This window comes from Cariama cristata, unplaced genomic scaffold, assembly GCF_000690535.1.
Source record: "Cariama cristata isolate BGI_N322 unplaced genomic scaffold, ASM69053v1 scaffold3183, whole genome shotgun sequence".
Classification (NCBI taxonomy): domain Eukaryota; kingdom Metazoa; phylum Chordata; class Aves; order Cariamiformes; family Cariamidae; genus Cariama; species Cariama cristata.
Window position 1 is genome coordinate 10,518 of NW_009609951.1, and position 19,968 is coordinate 30,485.

The window sequence follows — 19,968 nt, forward strand, 5'->3', positions numbered from 1 at the left end:
GACAAGAGCCCCCTTAAACCAAACCTCTTAAAAACAACTAACAGGGATTTGGAGCTTCTCACTGTGACAGTAAAAGGCCATCACCCATGACATATACATAACTTTAACATTTGGCCTATCCACAGCATAACAGGGACACTCATTATCTTTGAGAAGGAAGGAAAGGGGAGAACGGAATACGGAGATTCAGAACCTGGTAGTTTTGGGGATAAGATAACCCTTATTACCACAGTTCTCTAAAGGGCATGATGTATTCCTTGTATATCCTTTTAGCACTATTGCATACCATAAACCTTTTCCACAAGGTAGCACAGCAAATAGCTATGCTTATGATGCAAGAATACCATGCATCTTTTGACCTGGAAGGGCATCAAAATGTGAACAAATGGTACCAAACACAGAAGGATACTGGCAAAACTCTTGTTAATAAAGCTGTATAGCATTGGCATAGCCCAAATTTCAATTTGAAATTACAATAATGAAGTCACGTCATTCTGCTGGTATTCTGAATCACCTTCCACCCTTGTCTGCACTTCTATCTGTTTAGTCTCACATGGATGGAATCACGGATTGATCATACAAAACCCTGAGGGCCTAAACGCAATCTCCCTGAAATACCAAAATACCATGGTGCCATTTTCTTCCTAGAAAAAGACTAGAGATATAGTAAAACTGTGATTTTTCAGTTTTACTAGACATTACTTAAAGACAACGTAGATTCCTTTCCTAAAAACATAAAAACTTAAAGAGGATTCAAATTACTTCCACATATAATGAAATTACGTTCCTAATTTCCACATGGGTTTTGTTTTTTTTCAACAAATAACAATCTTAGGCAGTAAATATCTCTCTGCTATAATCACTGAAAGATAAGAACTGCTTACTGCTGTTGAGCTAGAAGAGCATAGAAACTGGTACATCCATCAGATTCAAATCATTGCACAAATAGACAGAATCATTAATGATTCTAAACATTATCCTCTTACTAAATGCATTTTCTGTAAATATGGTCTATCAAGTCAAAATAAATAATTTTAAAAACCCATGGCCCTATTATAGATACAATTCCTTCCTGTAGCTCTGTTTTTCTTACGTAAAGAATAACTATTATCCGTCATAGCTGAAATTGTGCCCAGAGGCTCAGGAAGTTCTTTTATATGCTACCCTTATGACACCCTTTTCACTCCTTGGCAACAAGTCATTAAGCTCCACAACTGTTTCTGCTCTTGTTCTCCTGGAAGTTCTTATCAGACATTTTGGGTTAACACCACAACAGGAGGTCCCTTTGCAAGTTCTTTTGACATCAAAAGCTGTAAGGTATGTATGAATGTACACAGTTACTAAGACTATTCAGTGCAACATGCATGAAGACAGGAGTACCGATCAAACTCAAATAATTTCTTATTCATTTAAGCTGCATAGCTATAAACAAAGCTTTGAATTTATTGTATATCAGACACGAAAGTATCTTCTCATCTGGAACCTGCTATCTAAATAGGAATACTCACGCTGCTGTAACTGCAGGAGGGATGACCAGTATGAGTTTAAGTTGTGCTTCATGCAGAGCTTCAGAAAGGTGAATGAGCAAGTGAATCAACTCCCTGAAACATAAATACATTGTTAGAGTGAAAGGCAGTAAAACTGGCGGTATATATTGGCAAAAGCAAGTTAACAAGTAACAGCAGAAATAATTGGAAAGATGCAGCTAGCAGGACAGCCAAACACAGTTTGTAGTGAATGACCATAGCAGAAATAAAAAAATTCTAAGACTGGTCAGAGGTTTACCCTCTTCCAGGACTAATAACAACCAATCTGCTGGAAGCAGTCTGAGTTCTATTAGAACTGGTGATCACCTTGGGGCTAAAATGGTTCCTAGTTTTATTTTAATCTAACTACACATTGTTAGCATGTAAAATCAGCATATCTTATCAGAGCAGGTCACCTCTTGAGGTCATATTCTGTAAAAAGAATTAGATCAATAGAAGAGCCAAACACTGTTCTGAAACAAGCAGCTGTTGAATAGATTCAAGTTGCTGTTGTGTTACTACATATGAGGTCTGAGAATTTGTAAAGATGCTTTCACAGCAAGACATGCAATCTTCAAGGGATATTTGAGGCCTGTATTTAGAAACATTTCTGCTGCTTGTTTTTCCTGTAGAAATAATCCTTTTGTTTCTCAAATAAAATAAATGTTTGACAATGACATATCTGGAAGTATCACCTTCCATATGCATCATTTAAAGACTTTCACAAAAGCTGATTTTCATATCCATATTCTAAACATTTCAACAGGAAAATAAACTCCAAAATAATCATGTAAACTGTTTTTAGTCTTCTTGATTTGAAGGATGGTGTTCATAGAAAATCCTTCAGAGACAGGCTGCAGAAACAAAAAAGTTTATCAGCTATCGTTATCTTGAGGAGTCCAATATTACCTTAAATTTGCACTATAAATATGGCCCTTCTGTGTGCCTTCCTTAAGTCATTTGATTTTTCAGAAAAAAGTCGACTTTCATATTTACACACTGGCAGGGTGGAGTCACAAAGGCAGTCAGACAGATGATATTAGCACAGAATTCTAGATCTGTTCAGAACTATGCTGAAACCCCAAACGAGCAGAAAGCAACTTCACGAGCCATTCCAGTAGGCTAAAAGTGCTAAAGCAGGAAAGGCAGGATATATGTAAGCAATTATTCAAGTTGTTCACTCCACTTAAAGTGGATTACACCTGAACTCTCAGAAACAATTTCTGCTACTCTCATGCCTTTCAAGGCAGTATCATCCTAGAGATATTCTTCTGAAACCAATGACCTTCCAACACAATTACCCATCACAGTAACAATGCTTAACTTGCACAACGTAGACACTATCCAAAGGTAACAAAATATTTTTGTTTTCCCTGAAATGGTTTGATGCCTGATGAAAACTTCCTAAGGATGATACCAAAACCATTACTCTCAAAATCCTGGCAAACAAACAAAGCAAGTTTTAGGGCTTTCCCAATACCATGAGTATTTTCTGCTTACAATTTGAGAGCTAACTGTGCTGAACAGCCCTTGACAGAAGAACTCCCACACAGAAGGTATCAGGAGTGAAAGCTGTTGCTGGCCCTCACCTTCCCTTGGCAGCCCTTTCACATGCACACCAACACTGGGGCTCTGCCCTTGCTTAGCCAGCTAACTATTCCCATGCTCTAGCCCATTCCTGTCACAGCCCAGCTCCAAAATTGAAAACATCCAATGACTGCTCCCACATGGAAGGTTTCAGGAATAAAAGCTCTTGCTGGCCTGCACCTTCCCTTGGCAGCCCTTTCACAGGCACACCAACAGTGGGGCTCTGTGCTGTCACACTGCCACCTATATTTCTCTTGGGGCGGGGGGGAAGACATGAGATTACTGGAATCAGCTTTTGGTCTGTCTGCAGCATGTACTTCTACCATTCTTCCTCTGAGTAACAGCTTTCCCTCCCATTTCCTCATCATATGCATTCCACATTAAGAATGTCACCATTCAGACAAATCAATTATAGCAAAGAAGAATCCTTTTCCATAAGAATGCATTAAAAAATTACAACACTAAACTAAACAGACATTTATTGACTCCAGCATACACATCACAGCTCCCACATAACAATCTTATCAAAACTATAATTGGTATTAAAACTAGCTCAGTCTTCTTTCCCACTGACTTGTGTCTCATGGCTAAGTGACCTTTTTTAACTAATTATGCCCAAACTGCAGTGTGAGTGCATGCTTTATTAGATGTCAGAGATGCTACATATAAGATAAATCTGACCAAAGAATCAATTCCTCTGGCATCAAGATTATTCTACACTGTTCATCAGCAGAAATGTCTCTTCTCTGCCTGGCTGCCTTTGCTAGCTGTAGGAACTTTGAGACCTCCATGCCATGCAAAACATTTGCTGACTTTAAATTTAATTATTTAGAAGGTGAGGGGATAGGAGGGGCAGAATAGGACAAAAGAACCTAACATAGATGCAGAGCAAGACAATGCCTTTTTCAGAAACAAGGCTAACACCGTCACTCCCACTCTGCATCAGATCTCTCATATCTGCCTCAGCTCCTAAAATTTTGCTATCCCGATAGCAATGCTTTGAAGTATACGAAAAGCAGTTGGGATTATTTTGAACCAGATGCAGAGAAAAAAAAAAATCCAAGTGAATATTAATTTGAAGGTTTCCCCGTTCCTTGGCAATGTCAGACACTGGTGGTTAGCCAGCAGAGGTAAAAATGTATCCACAAAAGCAGCAACACACCCACAAAAACAGAGACTGCACAAACCCACTCATATTTTAAGACTAGAAAGGCATACAGCATAGAACCACAACCTACAACTGTAAATGAAGGACAGAGATTTGTGGCCTGATAAAGGGGCAGGAGTGCTGGTTTGGATTGCTGGTTTTATTTTGTAGTTAGCAGACTGGACTCTAAGTAAAAACAGACTCCATCAAAACAGCCGCTTCCTCTCCTCCCACCACCAAATCCAAGCAGTATAGCTCTGGCCAAAAAATAACTAGCTTCAACTTGGAGGCGGTCAGGAAGAAAAGGGGTAGCTGGATAACTACAGATTCTTGCTCAAGGAACTTAGATTAACATCTATTCAACTAATCTGTCAAACCAGGTCTCTGGGCCCTGAAAACTTTCTAGCAAATCAGACAGGATCAATCATTAAAGACTTAATTTAGGTTTACGTCCATTTGTCAGCCAAGACAGATTATGTAACTCAAACATACACTCTTCCCCTCTCTCCCAAACAGCAATAGCAGAATGCTTATTTATTGTGCTATAAATTGAAACTTTACTGTGTCCCAACAGTGCTCTCCAGTGTTTTAAACACAATATTGTCCCATACCACTACCAGTAATTTTGAAAGAAAAGCTACTGACATTTTAAACATGATAATGAGGTGCAGGAAAGTAGGAATAGAATCAGTCTTCCTGAAAAGGCTTTATTAAATATTTACCAGAGACTTCACCATTGTCAAAATTTAACTTCAGAGTAGCTACTAAAACATTGGCAGCTTTAAGACTGTATCTTGGGCTAATTAAGGTCTACTCCATTCCTACTATTTCAGGCCTTCTATTATCACTACTATTTGGTAGGTCAATTCTCCAAGTGTTCATGATTTCAAAGAATCTTGTCCCCTATAAAGCATGCAGACCTCCACATTTTCATCACTCAGATTTTGAGGGAAACTTATTTTTTCAGAACTCCTTTTTTCCAGCATTGCTGGTCTACTGTATTTGGGACACCTTGTAGTACAGTTTACTCCAGTGCACAAAAGCCAGCTGTAGGTGTATTTGAAAAGCCTTACAGAAGACATGTAAGACTGTTATATCCCTCCCTTCAGTTACCAGACCCTTCAAAACTCTGCAACTTTCCAACTGCAGTCACTTTTTTGCACAAGTTGGTAGTAAGTACTCCCTAAAATTTATGCCTTGTCAAGAAAATTGGACAGAATAAAGCTGTCTACTTCAAGAAGAAATTGCCCTTTTGTGCCATTTCCTTGCCTAGTTAATACCAAGAAAGTGGAGTGAATTATGGTAAATCTTTGATTAATAGATTAATTTTTCAGTGACTAAAATGAAGGATAGAACTGCCAGAAGAGCTTTTTGCTCCTATACTCCTACTAACATTAATAAGACGTCTGAAGGTCATCTCCTGCATGATATCAAGTGCCTGCAGCACGTGGTAGCCAAAAAAAAAAAGAAAAATCACATTTTTCAGATTGATTCTGTGTAATGGCAGTGCCATCTGTCAGGTAATGCCAGACTGATCAGGATAACATGTGCACTTTTATGTATGCTTAGAGATTCTGATGGGTACATTCATGCCTTTTTCACAACATGACCCAGGTGTCTGGGGGAAAAAAAAAAAACAACACAAACACCCGATAAGCCCACAAGCGAGATTAGCAAGAGAGACATCATCCTGTCTAGCTATTAACTAAATAAGCAGCAGAACTTTTGAGTTACCTTCAATATTTCTGCCATGTACATTTCTAAACTTAAATGCCACAGGATGAATAACTTGGAATATTTTATTGCAAAATCAGTCAAGAAAGTTTTAGATAAAAGACAGTTATTTAATTAAGAAGCAGGTTTAAACTATAAGAAGCAGCAAAACACATTAGAATGGAGGTATCATCTGAATAGTATATCTTGGCTAATTTAGATTTTTGTTAGGAGACTTATTTCTTGTGTGTTAGAATAAAAGATGGGAAGCCAAATACTTTCTCACTGTGCAATGATTATCAGCATGAGAGAAGGCAACATCAGTTAAACGCAGTCTTTCATCTCACATTAAATTTGACCTCACTGTGATTTGTATATCAATAATTCTATTCTCAGAAATCACAGGAAAGAAGTAGGTACCAGTACTATAGAGGATACTTTCAAGTATCTGTATTAGACATCTATAGGAGCCTGAGCTTGTCAGTATAAACCCCCTAAAACTTAGGTCCACACACACATATATCAAGACAATTCAGGTTCTTCAGATAGCACAGGTGGTATTTTGGCATCTAAATATAAGAACCTAATGCCATTTTATACATCCAAAGGTATACAAAGCATGCATACGGCATTGCTATGTGAGACTCGAGGCATCTAGGACCCTATATGAACAGGCAGAGACCAGGCTGTCTGGGTCATCTAACGTGAAACCAGGCAGCTATAATTAGGCATGCAGTTCTCTTATACAAAATTTATACTGTTGAAAAAAAAATCAACATTTAAATAAATATGCAAAAGAAAGCAGCACAAAGTATTGATACAATTTAAGACTTCAGTCTGCTGAGCATTACAGAGCAATTCCAACCCCAAACCAGAATCATAAAAAATTTTTTTCTTCTTGAAAACAAACAAAACTAGATTAAGTTAGCTCAGTTTAAGAAGATGTAAAACAGAAGATACACTGTGAGCCTGAAACCACAGAATTTCATGTCTTAGTGGATGCCTGTAACATAAAGTCTTAGCAACATTTCACCTCATCTGTAATGCCAGCCAGGATAAACAGGAGACTGAAGGCTTTTTCTAGATACTCCTCAGTATCCTCAACTCCTCAGGCCTTGCAGGAAGAATATTCATTTGTTTCTAATGTTGAAGCAAGTACCCCAAAATTTAAGATTTTCTAGAAACATGCAAAAGGCTGACAGAGAAGTGTCTGAATTTACCATACTTTAAAAATGCTCAGCAATCACAGGTTCTTAAAAAGGCTGGTCACAAGATTTATGGGTTGCAGAAACTTTACACAGGCCTAACACTGTTATGCTGCTATATGCAGATACTTACAAAATTCAGTGTTTCAAGCCCAAACATCAAGACAAGGGGGAGAGCATGTGTTATGAAGATATCATCATGCCTCTTTAATCCAACCATTTTTCAACAGCTGAATGTGAATTTTGGTATCTCATGGGGACATCTGCTCAGCTGAGATCTACTGAGAAGAGAGCTTCAGCTGCAATTAATCCAGCTTTCTGATATATGAACGAGTGCTTAATTCATAACCCAATTTATTAGTGAGTTAGGACACTAATTAGTAGGTTTTCAGATTCTTTTGCAGACTCACCTGTCTCGACAAACATCGGTGCACTCTGCTAAAAAGTATCACTGCACATTGTCTTCAGAGAGTGTATGCTGATGAAACAGCATGTCAAGCACAAATGTTCCATAAGCAAATCCCACTCTCTAGTCATTTTAAGTCTGATAAAGAAATCTGTGCTACATTAAGTGTTCCTGCACCACTAAGATAGTGCACTGGATGGAATCGTCGATATTTTCCATAACACTATTAAAAAAATAACAGGAATCATTTCCACAGCTTTCCCCTCAACACAGATACATGAAACGATGCACTAGAATAACTGAGTGCCATTTTATTATTTCTTAATTTAATAGCTAGGTATCTACTTACTTTAGGTTTTGAAAAATGAAAACCATAACAATTTTAAGTGAAATATTTTTTACTTAGACCAACACCACCACTCTGTCATTTCACAAGGCAAGCTGGCAGCTGCAGTGTATCCACAGATATTTTTATGCACCTGTGTTGAGTGTCAATAACCTGTTGCTATCTGCTTATGTGAGACTATTCCTTATATTTCAGAAAAAAAAAAATTCTGATTTTTTTATTTTCTTTTTAAACTAAAACATGTTCACACTAAATAATAGGAATAAATTTTATTGGCTAGGCAGATCTCCTTGTATTGTCAGACAGCTCTGAAAGTAATTTGAAGGCAGACTGTCTGCTCCTAGGAGCATCGTTATGATCTTTTGTTCCTTTACCTAGAAGCAGGTTAAGCTCCTTTCAGGTGTTTGACCTTGAAGGATGTGAATCAGGAAAGCCTACACTACGTACCTAACAGTTAATAAGAGACACTTTACATGGAGCAGACACAATTGCTGTTCTATGAATGCTTCACCTCTCCAAAGTATTAGGTGTCATCTCTGTGTTGACACCTACCTGTCAACTGTCCTCCACCCTTCCAAGGTTAAGTACATGCTTTACTACTGGTAGTTGTCACTTTGGAAAGACATAATCTGACAAGGAAGATCAGGTACGAATCACGTTCCAATACTGCCACTCAGTGGGCTGCTCCGATTCTTTTCTGGCAGGGACAAATGAAGCAAAACACTGCCCATGCTTATCCATGTATCAGCCATAACTCTGCTCTGCTATTCAAAAGGAAATTAACAGGTCCAAAGTAACCACACGTGATGTGCAATAAAAATACAGGCTTGTCAAGGTGCTAAGTTCACTTATTTCTGCCCCTTAAGATCTGTTCAAAGCACCTGTTGACTCCAAAAAACATTGACAGGGAAAACCCCTGGGGCACTGGATAGCCAAGCCATTCAGTTTTAGAGCAAGTGATAGACAAACTGACTTAATCTCAAAATGAAGACACTGGTCCCATAACTTACAAGCATCATGAGACAAAATTTTAATGTAAAGATGCACTTCTTTCACAAAACAACTGTTATTCCACACATAAGCCCAGCTTCAGCTTGCTGCCTAGATTAGCTTTATTCAGAATGCTTGTCTCTGAGGAGGCAAGCCCAACACAAGGTATTTTGCAACTTAAACACCCTAACCATTTCTAGAGGAGTGACAACAAAGGGAGGGGGAAAAAAAACAACATAAATGAGTTTATAATGCAGCACTTAAATCAAAACCGGTCTTGAAGAAGAGGAAAATCTGCAGTTGATAAATTTTGTTTCTATTTATGTTTTTCTGCCAAACTTCACCTTTTACATTTTTTGTTAGGATAATCCTAAAGGCTTGTTCACAAGTGGCCACATGTGATCAAACATTACTGACTTAGAGCAAAGGAGGCAGTTACCATTCTACCTGACGATAATAAACCTTTCCTTCTCTGAAGTTATGGAAAATACTTCCCACTCCTGTCTATCAATAACAGACAGACAGTGAATATGTAAATTGTGCTTCTATATTTCACCTAAATAACACTCAGGTACTGAAAGCTAGAACAACTACACAGCAGTACCTCCTCTAGTACAAAGAGTTCTTATCACATGCAATGCTGCTTTGAACCAGCATTACTTGTGGAAAAGAATAACATTTTTACCATGCCACAAGTAAACTGATACATTATCAGCGATAAAAAAAAGTATGCTTTCGTCATGTGTGTCATTTGCAATACAGTACTTTGATGCTAGTGTGCTTAAATTGGTCTTCAGTGAGTCTTAAAATTACAGTAATACATCCTGTATTACATTTGTGTAAGCTAGCTAATAGGAAAAGCATGAATTTTACTGAAATACAGTAAGCACAGTAGAGAAACTGACTGTTACACTTGACTTCTGGCTGGCAGTTACTAATTCCCTAAATCACCTTGTTGGCTGTCTTATTAAGACATTGCAGTACGTTCAGAGCTCAGTGTAGAGATCAACTCTTAGGAACAACGTGGCAAATTACCTAATTATGAACAAGAGCATCTAGCTTAAGGATTATTCTTTCCATTGCAAACGGTGGAGGCCCTGACAAGGCTACAAAGATTTTGCAGTTTCAGTTCTTTATTCCCAAATGTTGATTTTATAGGCAAAAGGTAGGACTCCATTAACAGCACACTCAGTTCCAGAAGTAACTATTATATGCCATCAGTCAGTAACATTTGCCCTAAACAGAATAACCTGAAGTAACCATTTTTGAAAGGTGAGTCTTCCATAATGATGTCTGCATTCTGTGGAGCTTTTTTTTAAGCTATTTTCCCCCAGACATTTTAGGCAATAGAGAGCTGGTAGGAATACAGTGCTTTAGGGAATGGATGCCTGAATTTCCTGAGGGAACTAACACAAAATTTTCCATATTGCTGCACTGAACCATTAATTTCACCACACATTCTGCCTTTTCCTCCTGAAGCAGCACTTTGGAGCTTGCCTTACCTTGACTCTGTCCAAGGTGTTAAAACAGCCAAGGGGCTTTTGCTCAAGGAAAACAGATTAGAACATGTCAGGGAACAGTTTAATATGGACAAACCCTTTAGTTTTAGCAGCTACAATAAATGCAAAGTCATGAAACTTCATAGCGGAGCTTCCAAAGGTAGATCCACTACTCCAAAGTTTAAAATATACTGTGCTTGCAAGAACTGAAAGCCAGTTTCTCCCTAGATTTACTTCAGGTTAGGGATTTTAGTTTTAGTTTCAGTAAGTCTAAAAGACGCTGTGTAAAGGTTTGGAAGGTTTCCTATCAACGCAAATTTGGTGGTCTTGAAAGCATCCCATACTTCCAAGCTTCACCCAGTAACCCAAACCAATGAACGTTATCCTAAAGGCCAGTGCCAACATCTGAGTAAGCATGCAATTGAGGTATTCTTTTCATCCTTGTACAACAGTAACACTTTGCAGAACTCAAGTACAAAAGGCTAGTGTGGCCCGCAGGGTCCGCTACAAAGATTACATGAGCTCAAAGATTGCATAATAGAGTGAAGTAGACTCTTCTACTTCATTCTAAGATAAGTGGAACAATCTTCAGTTGTCCTAGAATGGAGTGTATTTATTTATAATGACAAACTCAAATCAACACGGACAAATTAAAAAGGTGGTTTAAAAGAGCCGATTTATAGGAATTGCATCCTAGAGACTTATACTCACGTTTGCTTTTGATTTCCCAGCTGGCTCCAAACTTCAATTACAAAACCATCAAAATTTTCATCCTAAAGGGAATCGACAACAAAATTCAGTTAATCACCATGCTTATTCATTATGCTTGTATCAGAGATGATAATACAGTTTCAAAGCACACAATTACTGTAGTTTTTCTCGTTCTATTACAGATTGAACATGCTTTGTATTCTTATACCAGCTTCATCTTTATTGCAGTATTTCATTAAGAAGTCAAAGAGAAGCACAATTTACTTAACAAATATGCAGAAGTTGAAAATCTCTATTAGTTATCCATGCCTTCTACTCTTACAGGACAATCCAGTACCAGATTGGGAAAATTCAGTCATTAATGAAAGATGGTTGTTAAGCAAATCATTTGACACACATTTACATGTATATTGGGAAAAAAAACCTCATGAGCTCTTGAGTCTAAAGATGTAAATGCTAACTTGGCACAGGCATGATTCCAAACATCTCCCACAGCTAATCTCACTTGTGATAATTTCTGTTCAGCATGATCAAGGATACTATTGTACTTGAGTATCCTTTCCTCAAGAGGCCAGCTGTTACTGAGGACTTAAAACCGATGTATCAGTTAAATTGAATAGTTTCTTAAAATTTGTATCTCTAAATCCATCTTCCTTTAGAGCACATTAAGATTTCTTTACATTGTGTAGCAAGTGAGAAAACTATCAGTTACAAATTTTAAGAAACTATTCAATTTATCTCTAAATCCATCTTCCTTTAGAGCACATTAAGATTTCTTTACATTGTGTAGCAAGTGAGAAAACTTACTCTAACAGCAATTAAGCAGGCTGTCATGAGTCAACCACTAAAGTTGAATGTCTTTTGGGTGCGAACTGTCTAGTCCTACACATGCATGGCTCTAAAGCCATTAGCTAAGGGACTGCCCAGAAAACCTTAGCGAACAGTAACCATTCCTTAAAGAAAATCCTCTTCTCCTCTTCCCAGCCTCTCAACATTTTAAGGAAACTGGTTATCAGACCTGAACAAAACTGTACAGTAACAGATATCCAGTGAGTTATTCTTGGTACTAAAAGTGGCTCTTTAGCTCTAGCACACTGAGCCTGAATGTACTCGTGTAACACAGGAAACAGCACTCATTGCACCCGTGACCCTTTTTCTGCCTCTCAAAAAGTGCCACTAACAAGTTTAGCCCCTGCTTAATAGATTTATTTTTTTAACAGAAATTTAAAAGCTAGCAGTCCACTCACTAGGCAGCCTCCATGAGAAGTTTATCAGGTATCCATTACTGTGACTACTGTATCCTCAGTAACATTCAGCCTGTCAGCTGTTTGGAACAGGTTTTATCAGTCATGATTTATGGCAGCTGCACTGGTGACTTTTGCTTGCTAATGATAACAAGGTTATGTTTATCAGACTTATGTAGTCTCTTTTCAGACTTGTAGTTAACTGCACCTAAGTGTTGCTACACTTCGTATTTACTGGAACTGGACACATACTAGGACACAATATTAAGAATTCTGCCCCTTTATTGTTTTGAGCAGAATTTTATTTTGTAGAACATAAAACTACTGGAAATGAGAAAACACCCATTACAAGAGGAATCAAATAGCATCTCACACTATTTTATTAGCATTAGCAAAAAGTCTTTTTACCTTGGCTAGCAGAACCATGCTCTTGGAAAGCTCCTCTATCTCATCTTCACTGCCAAAAACACTCTCAAAGTCCTGGTAAGTCCAGCCATCAAACAAAATTCGAGGCACTATCAAGCAAAGTCATCAATCAGTAGTGAAAATTAAGAATTTATTCTTTACACTGGAATATTTCTACAGAAACAGAATACAACAGATATAAGCAGAGATGCCACTAAAAACATATCCCATGATTAAGATCACCACTCTTTTACTCTGACAAAATTTAGCAGCACAGATAAATTGACATTGTAGAACATTCTTCTTCACTCTATTTTTAGTTAAAGGTCAGCACTGATGCAAGTTTTAAGAAAAGATACCCTCACTTGATTGAATTATCTTAACTGAACTATCACTTAATGGCCCCAAGTAGAGTCTTAAAAGAACACCGACATGAAACAGCAATATTTCTGTAAGTTGTGCATCTCTTCTACCACAAGAACAAGATAAAAAAGTTCACCTCCAACTCTAATTTACTCTTTTTGTACACAGTCCTATATTACTTCACTCTTCTGCTTATCTCAGGGCCCCATGACAAATTTTTATTTTCAAAAATATGGGCACTTACGTAATCTCTTTTTCTAACAACACAAAACATTAAAAATATAGTCAGATGAAAGTCAGGAAAACTGCTGTCGGAACAGTCAGCAATCATGCACACTGGGAAAGCCAACAACTCATACAGAGCTATGTCTAAGCCCTTTCTAACTACCAAGGATGTAAAAGAGTATTTTAGAAGAGTCTAGAGAGATTTCAAAGGCTTTATCATCTAGCAGCTGAAGTAATTTAAAATATCTGACTGAGAATTCAATTTTTCTAATGCATTTCAAATTTCATACTGCCTTCTGAATCCAGAAGGGTTTCACAGTTCCACAGAATTCTTGCTATAGACAAACGTAAGAAGTCTAGCACAGTATTATCTCTATAAGTTTGCCATTTTCCCTAACGACACACACCATGGCACATCCCTTGAGTTCCCAGCTTCAAGGAGAGAAAAGCCAAAGGACAACTTTTCTACTATCATGCAGGAAAGTCTGACTGACTCAGATTTAGACCTTTTTTTTTTTTTCTTTTTTTTTTTTCTTTTTAACTAAGCAGAACTCCTGAGCAATAAGTCTAAAGACTGCTCCCCCAGGTAAGCATGTAGTGTTATATACAAAGTACTCCTCCAGAAAGGGCCCTGTGACCCAGGGTTTATCCAGAGACAAGAAGTTAAGGTAAAACATTAGGGCACCAACAGGATCAACTCTTTAGTCACTTAACTATCTATAGTTAACTGGTTTTATTTTTCTCCTCAGACTTCTTCCTTCATACAACTATGCTAAGGTAACCTCCCTTTCTCCTCTATATATGTGGAACAAAGCCTTCTTTTCCCCTGCTAGCAGTTAAAGCAGATAAAAACCAAACGTAAAACAGAGTCTCACCTATTTTGGTGGTTTTGGAGGTTTTTCTGACATCTTTCATCCAGCCTGTCAAACAGTATCAAGAGAACAACTGTTAAAAGATAAATGATGTTGATAATGACAACATATTTTCAAGCATTCTTCAATAATATAGCACAGTTTCATTATATCTACCTTCCTGCCACAGACTAGTAGTTCACAACCAACACAGATAAAGCATTCTTTGATGCACAGAATTTGAAACTATTCACCTCCACCACAGCATAACTAGCATTTACTACAATCTTACAATAATTCCTACCCAACCCCTTCCTGCTGCTTACAGTTCTGCCTCATCATGGAAACTATCTTACTGCCTACTCAGAACAACACTTCTGTAGTCACCAAGCATCACCTGGGAGGAACTTTTTTTTATTTGTTTAAGATGGTACTTTCAAGTGTCCCTCTTGGCAGTCATTGCACTAGAATGAATGTTAGTGGGCACCAACATGATAAAATTATAGCTGTTTCAAATGAGATTCCACATTCAATCAAGTTCAAAACCATAAACTACTTAGTTATAATTTAAGAACATACTAGCTGAAATCTTAACCTGCTGCCAGTTTCTTCACAGTGAAGGAAAAAAATTCTATTCAGATTAAATTTATCTTCCAGTCTCAAAACAGATTTACCCAAAGTTTTTTGCAAAAGGAAAATAAAACATAACAGGTAAACAACTGCACAGTGCAAACACCAAAGACTATTTCCGCCTGTACAGATTCTTTGTCCCTTCAAGACTATTTCTGCCTGTACAGATTCTTTGTCCCTTCTTTTTTTTAAGAGGGGCTTTGTAGACAGCCTGGTGGAAGAGCCAATCTTTCTAGTTACTCTTTGGACAGATAAACTATGTACACATGTGGAAGCAGGTGTGGACAGAAAGAAGTTAAATGTGAAGAAAACTCTCCAATAAATGGAACAGGTGAAAGTACTTCACCATGAGGCAGAGCCAGAAAAACCCAGATGCATATATTGCCAAAGCTACCTAGCCTGCAACAAGACCAGTAATCTTACTTGCAATGCATATTCAAAGAAAAAAACAAAACAAAACCAAAAAACCAAAAACCCCCACCTTTATCAGCGTCATGGAGCCCAGTGAACTGGAACCTTTCCTTCCCTCTCCTTTTCACTTGTAACCAGACTGGTGAAATTAGTGTGAATTTGTTTCCAAATATTTTAGCAATGTCATAGCCGTGGTTGTTCCACTTGCAAAAGAAAGGAGGGGGAAAAAAAAAAAAGTGAGAGGCTCAAAAGCAAGATAGACAGTTCACTTTACTTTTGACCAATACAAATTCTTTAACACTAATGTAATCATTTGCTAGATCCCCATTTGCTAGTTTGAGGAAACCTTCTGGGACATTACTTTTATTTAAACAAGAAAGTACTCCAGAAACTCTGATAGTTACATGAAAGGCAATCTTTAAATTGTGCAAATGCACCTGAACTACAGGAATTTGCATGTAGATTCCAACACAGTTTTGAATTTACAGACTCAGCATTTATGTTCAAGAGAACTTGAGAAATGTGAAAATTTATAGGGCATCTACTTCTCTTTTAAGCAGTGTAAGACTGAAACAAGTGAAAAGCATCCTCTAAACAAAAGGAAGAAACATTTATTATTCAAGAAAGGGTGCTGTGAATAATAGTAAGACTGGATAGCAAAAGAGATCAGTTTGACAGCAGCATAAAATTTTTACTGTTTATTTGGAAGGTTCACACTGGTAGCTGCATGGTATGAGGATACTTAGTAGCCCTCCTGTTCTGACTTTACTGCAACTTCAGGTGGCTCTTCAAGGACAATAGAATACTATGATCTCTGTTTTAGCGGTGAGAAGAAAAACAGTATGACCTACAGATCGTCCAAGAAATTGATGGGAGAACAAGGGTTTGACACCACCTGAATCCCAAGTCAGCTCTCCTATAATCCTCTGGCTATTTGACTGTATTTGACCAGAAGTTCCCATTATCATAAAAATGTTTTTAAAGCAAGGATGCAAGATTGCAGATTAGCACAGTCTGCTGTATATTCATTCAAAGCACCAATTTTATTTATTTTATAAACTTACAGGAGTGATATAACCCAGAACATCTCCTGAGAAGTGTCTTTGCTTCATCTTCTTGGAGCAATAACTTCTGTGTTCCAGTACAATATCCTTTGCCTTTGGATCCACAACTACCAGTCCCCGGTCTTGCACATTTTTATCAGAATGCAGCACCTGGGGGGAGAAGACATTTTTTAGAACCAGTTATAGGAAGCAGCCACTTTCAATAGCAACAGACTTCAAAAAGAAAAAAAGAAAAAAAAAAAAGAAAAAAATCACATCATTAAACTCTGAGCAGTCCTTTTAAAAGATGCAGAGCAGTTTGATTTAAAACTGAAACAGGGAAGTGCTCAGAAATGATTTGTCATCATCAGTAAACTTACTTTGCAAGGCAAAAAGCATATAAACAAAAAAAAATTTCGAGAAGTGGTAAGATTAAAGGACATCATTCACCACAGCTGATGGTGCTCTGCTCTCTAGTCAATGCTTTCTGGCATGTTACCCCCAAAATGATAAAAAAGGAGTTAGAAGTTCTTAACCAAGAATTTGAAGACAACTGTTAAACTGGATATATTTGAGACTGAGTATGCTGCATTGTGGTTACTGAAGGCCAAGCTTCTGAACACTTTTCTTTAAGGAAGATCTGCTTCAATTAAAACAGCACAAATAGTTTTAGCAAAAAAAAAAACAACAGAGTGAAAAGGCCTAATAAAGCATGCATGGTGAATACACAGAAATCAAGAGATGCGAGTACACAACTCTTGATTCAGCATAAGGACTTTAGGGATAAGGCCTTTCTTAACACTTTGTATTATCCTCACTACCTGCACACTAGATTTTCTTCCTGGGAGACATTGAGCAAGCAAGTAACAGAAACAATGAGAGATATATCTGCGCAATGAAGGATTAACTATACTTATATAATTTTAGGGAGAGGATTTTGAACATCTCTACTTTTTTACCTGACATGTTTATCTAATACTAAGTACATATACTTATTAAATGCACTGGTAAATATACTTCCTCTCCATACACACCCTTTCTCTTGCACTGCTGTGCCTTCTTGCAGTTTGGAAAGAAAACAGGCGGGAAACAAGAACATGCTCAGCAAGTTAAGAGAGACTTCAGCACATTGGCTCCACTTGCTCAGATTGCTGCAGAACTCTGAATCATTTCTGCCTGCAAAAAGAACTGCTGGTTAGAAGGCTCTTCAAACTCTTCTATCAGGATAAAGCCTTCCCCTTAGCAAGGCTGAGAACACCTTCCCTGCCAGCAGTAAATGACCTAGTACTTGTGGCCCAAACTACTGCTCCCCATCCCCCTTTCCAAAGGGATCGAAGTATGTCTCTTTTAGCTATACAAGAGGGCACAAAAACTTCCTGCTTCTGCAGCTTGCATGGGGGACAAAGCTCCAGAAGTCTACATCATATTGGTTTGAAGAGTCAACCATTTGTGACACTCATAAAAGCTGAAGGAAAGGACAGTTTCAGGTAGTCTTATTTGCGAGCATAAGCTTCAACGGAAATGCATGGTTGCTTTTAACACTGTTTTGACAGAATGAGAGTCCGTTTACCAAAGTTCAATCAGTTCACTGCACATGTTTGATCAGCATTTCAGTTATTTCTCTTACCTTTTCTTCCAGTTTTTTTGTAGCACCTTTCTTTCCATCTGTTTTTGACAGGGTACCTTCAGCTAGCCAGAAAATCATGGTAAGAGAAAATGAAGTACAGAGAAGCCTCATGGTGTTTTTCCCCACGTTAAGTGTCTCCTGCCTTGAAAACATAAGGGTTCAAAATCTCTGTGAACAGAAGAATACAACAGTTTAAGTCAGGTTTCTCAGCTAACAAAAGCCAAGCAATTGTCTTATCTTTGGTCCTCTAGAATCAGACTTATTAAGGGAGTACTGTTTTAACAGTGCTTTTACTCTAGCAGCAAAATAGCAGAATATTTTAAGAGATTCCTAGGCTTAAACATCTTTTTTTATCCCCTGTTTTAGTAAGTGTATCACAGAGAAACTGGGTTAAATACCTGCAGCTTCCCTTTTAAAGAATCCCTAAAGAAGTGTAATGATTTACAGCTGAAACTGAGATAAATGTCTGCTGCCCAGAACAATTATAGTACCACCTTACCTTTTCTATAGCAAATAAGAGATATAATTTGTTTCTGCTCCTGCCTAATCCAGTCAGCAAGTCGAAAATTAATCAAGAGACAGAAACAATTACAGCTATATGCTTATAGCCATGTGTCTTGACTCTTAACAGGTGAGAACTTTGCTTTCAATTTCTTGCCAAGTCAGTGATACAAACAGAATTGAAAAAAATATAGAGGTCCTTTTGGTCTAGAAGAATGACTTCGAGAGTTTGTCCTAGCTCCAGATAAAAGAATTGAAAATTAATAGAGAACGGTTCTGTCTGGTGCTATTTCTCTATCACACCTTAGTTCTGTCAGAGGAAAGAGTTTACAAAAAAAAATTCAAATACAGCCAGAGCTTGTTGTTCAACCTCTTCCCATTCATGAGTCACACTAATTTTCCAGCCTAGTTCCCAGAAGCGGATAAGACGAAAACAGAGAAAACATATTTAGCATTCGGGGGACCAGGGTGAAAGGAGGTAAAACACCAGAATGAAGAAAAGCAACTTGTTACTGATTCTGGAAGTCCTAAGTATTAAACTGGGACTAACTTTCATCTATAATAAACTAGTGGCTCCAGCTACATATCAGGCTGCTTCTCATAATTATGAGATCCTAATGGAGAAGAGAAAAAGGTTACCTTTTCCATAATTTTCTGAAATTTTGTCAAACAAAAAATTCTTGTGCTTTCTGTATTACTCTGAAGAATTAACATTTCTGCCACTCACTTTAAAGACTTACAAGCTCATTTCTTCAAGTCATATTTACAAGACTTGTCGTTCTGTTGGCACTGATAACAAGTGCTGCTCAAAGGTTGAGTATTTTGTTTCTGTACAAAACATCAGGTGAGGGATCCCACAACACCAGACTGAGCACTCTAAAGGAGCACTGTGGCAGTAACATGGTAGCAGAAGGAACCTTAAAGGTTAAATGGAAGTGTACTGAATGAAACAGCAGCTATTTGAGGCCAACAGTGGCAATGCAGAGATGAGATCAACGACCAATAAACTTAAGCATATTTCGATGTGGCTAGCTTAGCAGTGAGGTTTTAAAAAGCAGAGATATTTATTGCAGGAGTTAGGGATTCTGCTGGAAAACAGAGAGGAGTATGTGATTAGGGAAACAAAGCAGAAGGATGATGACAGCAGAAGTGCTTGAAAAAAAACCCAATGCCACTAGCACCAAAGTACATAGAGCATCAAAAACCTCATGTACAAAATGATTTGAAGGCTTTAGTCAAGTCTCATAAAGACTGCAAAACAAAAGCAGAAAGCCTTCTAATACTTCTTGGATCCAGAGGGCAGGGTAAAAGCTAAATAGCTATACTATTTGAAATTCACTATTATTAATAGTTAAGGTGTTATGCTTCTACTTTGACTTCAAGGTCACTGGTAACCCACTTGTTTTCCACATTCTAAAAAATTAGACAAAGCAAGTTGCTCTTGATAACATCTACTCTGTTCTGTCTAGCTTGGCAGGATCCATAAACTACTGCAGAGGGGAACAATTGAGAGCCTGAATAGTCAATACAAGTCTTAA

General features: G+C 37.7%; 1 protein-coding gene across 1 annotated transcript; it reads right to left on the minus strand.

Moving 5' to 3' along the window:
* Nucleotides 1–1,508: 1,508 nt before the first annotated feature.
* CHID1 (chitinase domain containing 1) lies at nt 1,509–18,096 on the minus strand (the record flags this gene model as incomplete). Its single annotated transcript, XM_009697690.1, has 7 exons — nt 17,930–18,096; nt 16,324–16,473; nt 15,330–15,462; nt 14,243–14,287; nt 12,783–12,889; nt 11,131–11,192; nt 1,509–1,601 (listed from the first exon to the last, which is right to left on the minus strand). Coding segments are annotated over exons 1-7 (743 nt in total), but the record flags the coding sequence as incomplete, so codon positions are not given.
* Nucleotides 18,097–19,968: the final 1,872 nt, after the last annotated feature.